The sequence below is a fragment of the Humulus lupulus genome, chromosome 6, assembly GCF_963169125.1.
Source record: "Humulus lupulus chromosome 6, drHumLupu1.1, whole genome shotgun sequence".
Classification (NCBI taxonomy): domain Eukaryota; kingdom Viridiplantae; phylum Streptophyta; class Magnoliopsida; order Rosales; family Cannabaceae; genus Humulus; species Humulus lupulus.
Genome location: NC_084798.1, coordinates 159,823,924 through 159,827,534, shown reverse-complemented (window position 1 = coordinate 159,827,534; position 3,611 = coordinate 159,823,924). Strand labels below are relative to the sequence as shown.

The 3,611-nt window shown below is 38.2% G+C and overlaps 1 protein-coding gene and 1 non-coding gene across 2 annotated transcripts; one reads left to right on the top strand and one right to left on the bottom strand.

Moving 5' to 3' along the window:
* Positions 1-1,729: 1,729 nt before the first annotated feature.
* Positions 1,730-2,215, bottom strand: LOC133785607 (uncharacterized). Its single transcript, XM_062224824.1, has 2 exons — positions 2,062-2,215; positions 1,730-1,968 (listed from the first exon to the last, which is right to left on the bottom strand). The coding sequence occupies exons 1-2, from the start codon at positions 2,213-2,215 to the stop codon at positions 1,730-1,732; spliced, it is 393 nt and encodes a 130-aa protein (XP_062080808.1).
* Positions 2,216-3,297: 1,082 nt separating this feature from the next.
* Positions 3,298-3,404, top strand: LOC133787488 (small nucleolar RNA R71). Its single transcript, XR_009872507.1, has one exon. It is a non-coding gene; the product is annotated as a small nucleolar RNA R71 (small nucleolar RNA).
* Positions 3,405-3,611: the final 207 nt, after the last annotated feature.

The window sequence follows — 3,611 nt, the reverse complement described above, 5'->3', positions numbered from 1 at the left end:
AACTGATAATACTCATCCTCTTCCTGAGTTAATGTAGGTACATTAAATAAAGTATCAATATTCTCAATAGTACATTCAACTGAAACATCCCTAACAAACACCTTTCTATTTACAGCCCTAGGAAAATTAGCATAAAATTCATAAACTAAGGAGCAATTGGCTTTTGGCATCTTCTCATCCACAAATAATTGCCAACCTCAGGGCAAAATTTCACTCTTAATAATATGATAGGTGTCATTAGGGTATAATTATTCTTTAATGTCCATACCCCGCTCTTGAATAACTGGCCTTTGGGATAACCTTTGATACAAAGCATGGGCATCATTTTTAATAAAACGTGCGGGATCGTATTCTAAAATAGGCTGAGGTGCTGGCAGAGTTGGCTGGGGTTGGGATGGTTAGGAACGGGAGGAGGAAGGCCTATTAGTATTCTTTGAAGAAGCTGCCCTAGTGGGTTGTTTCTTTGGCCCCATACCTTCACAATTTTTCAAAAATAACCACAAAAATTTATGCAGCACTTCCCCTAAAATTCTGAACTTTCCTTACTAAACCTCCCAAAATTATCACCCAATAAATCACTAACAATCCAAAAACTCTAAGGAAATCTCTTAATATAAATGTAACTCAATTGAAAGCTTTAATCAAGAAAAACTTACAATCCTTGCAAGGTGAAAAATTTGCCCCTTTGATCCTCCTTCAATCTTTTACCAAACACCAATAGACACAAATTAGGGTTAGAAATAATAATAAAATAAATCAATAAGAACTATAAAGTAGAGATGAGAAAATTAGATGAAGAATATTTCAAAAAGAGGGAAAAGAGGAAAAAAAATGTAAAGGTTTTAGAAAGAAATATGTGATTTGGAAGAGAGAATTTGAGAAAATGAGCAAAAGGTTGAACAATCACGAGTTGAAGCCCTCTTTAACCTTTCTGACACAGGTGCGCCGCGACCCAGCTTGGGCAAGTCACGGCCCACCTCTAAATTCTTCAACAAATTCCCAACCAAGCGCCGCGACTCAGCTTCTCAAGTCGCGACCCGCCCCTAAATTCCAGACAAAATTGCTCTCTATTTTAGCCTAGGGTCACGATTCAGCGTGGGCAAGTCGCGACCCGCCTCCTCTTAAATTTTGAATGCTCTCTGACTTGTGTAATGTCGCGACTTGCTCATTCAAGTCCCGACTTGGCCCAAATGACTAATTGAAAAACTCATTTTTTCACGATTTACACGATTTTTACAACCATTATACTAAAATAAAAATAAATAAAATTTTTAACTAAACTTTACAAAATCCAAAATAAAATTAAATAAAATAAAATTGTCCACAAATTAAAACTCAAAACAAAACCTTAAATAAAAGATAGGAATGCCTCCTATAGCGTTGTCGTGAACGTCATTTAGCCAGACGCTTCTTTTCTTTTAGATTCAAATCGGATCAAGTCCTCCCCTCACATCCTTTAGAGCCACAGTATCATGAGTTGGCCCTCGCTTCTTATGATTAGAAATTATCATAACTTTCCCTCACTCATATAACATTCAAATCCTTTCATTAAAGTATTTTTTAACTGGTTATGCCCCTTTCTCTTTTCGGTTTTCACTATGGAGCTTTTCTTAGAAGCTTCCAACTTATTTTCTTCTTGGTTTACCACGTCAACTCTACAACAAGTTGGAATTTCTATAACTGCAAAAACTTTAAATATTACTTCCTCTTTTTGCACCCGCAGCTTTAACTAACCCTTTTGTACATCAATTAAATCCCTACCAGTCGCTAAGAATGGCCTCCCTAAAATAATAGGAACATTCTCATCCTCCTCCATATCACGAACTATAAAATCAGCTGGAAATATAAACATATCCCCCTTCACCAATACATCTTCTATAATACCACGTGGATGCTTCACAGATCTCTCAGCCAACTGCAATGTTACTGTGGTTGGCTTAGCTTCACCCAAACCAAGTCTACGAAATACTGACAAAGGCATCAAATTAATACTTGCCCCCAAATCACAAAGTGCATGCTTACATTCAAACTCCCCAATCATGCATGGAATAGTAAAACTACTAGGATCTCTTAACTTTTGATGAAGTTTCCTTTGCAAAATAGCACTACACTCTTCTGTTAATGCTACTGTTTCATAATCACCCATTGTTTCATAATCACCCATCTTTCTCTTGTTAGACAAAATCTCCTTCGTAAACTTCACATAGCTGGGCATCTGCTCTAATGCTTTGCGAACGGTATATTAATATGTAGCTTCTTGAACACCTCTAAAAACTTTGCAACTGCTTGTCCAGATTATGCTTGCAAAGCCTTTGTGGATATGGAATTCTAACATGATGCTCAATACTCATAGGTGGTACCACTTTCTTCTTGTTTAGGTATTCAGTAACCTTTTCTTCATTAGACTTCTCTTCTTCTATGCCATGTGTATTTCCCTTCTGACCTTCTTCTTCTGACTGATTCTTCTTTGGCTCTTTATACCGTGTTCCACTCCTCAAAGTAATAGCTTGACACTGTTCTTTAGGATTAACTTTTGTAGTGCTAGGCAAATTTCCTTGAGCTATATTAGACATTAAAGTGGCCAACTGCCCTATTTGAGTCTCCAAACTCCTTATGGACGCCCTGGTTTCAGTCATAAATTATTTGATTGCATCAGGTTGGGGCTCAGCTGGTTTCATTGGCATTTGGTGTGGTGGTCTATTTTGTGGTTGATAATATGTAGGTGAAGGTTGTTGGTATGGATGTTTCTGTGGATATGGTTGTTTATTTTGAGAAGGTTGATATTGTGGCTGAGGTGGAGGATAAGGTTGTTGAGTGTTTTGAGTATTGGACTAAGAGAAATTAGGGTGGTTCTTCCAACCTGGGTTGTAGGTCATGGAATGGGGATTATTGGGTTGTCTCTGGTAATTCCCTATAGCTTGTACTTCTTCCATGGGCATGTTATTCATCTCTAGAGCAGGGCATTGGTTGGGTGGATGGGTTATACCACACAATTCACATAGGTTTTGAACTTGCATAGCTTGAGATAGGAGTGTAGTCTTTTGTAGTTGCTTTGTCAAGGCTGCTACTTGAGCTGTAAGCATGGATATAGTGTCCAATTCCATCATTCCAGCAACCTTCTTTGTTTGTCCCCTTTCATTTGGACACTGATAATTATTCATCACCATTTCTTCTAATAGCTCATATGCCTCATTAGCACTCTTACTCATAAAAGCACCTCCCGCCGCGGCATCTATAATTGTTCTAGTTGTTCCATTCAACCCATTGTAAAAACTATGCACCAACATCCACTTTTCTATACCATGTTGTGGACACTTCCTTAACAACTCCTTGAATCGCTCCCAAGAATCATACAGTGACTCCCCTTCCATCTGATAAAAATTATCGATCTCTCCCCTTAGTTTTGCAGCCTTTGCTGGAGGAAAGAACTTGGCAAGAAACTTCTGAGCTAGCTCTTCCCATGTAGTGATAGAATTCGCCTGCAAGGATATCAACCAACTCTTCACCCTATCCCTTGGTGAAAATGGGAATAGCCTCAATCTTATAGCATCATCGCTCACCCCATTCATCTTGAACGTAGCACATAACTCTAGAAAATTAGCTATGTGTAA

What these genes read in the sequence shown, in the direction of transcription:
- LOC133785607 (XM_062224824.1), bottom strand. Translation starts at nt 2,215, where the DNA reads ATGCCCAGCTATGTGAAGTTTACGAAGGAGATTTTGTCTAACAAGAGA. An exon ending in TCAAAAGTTAAGAGATCCTA is followed by an intron (nt 1,969 to 2,061) that starts GTAGTTTTACTA and finishes TGCCTTTGTCAG; the next exon opens with TATTTCGTAGACTTGGTTTG.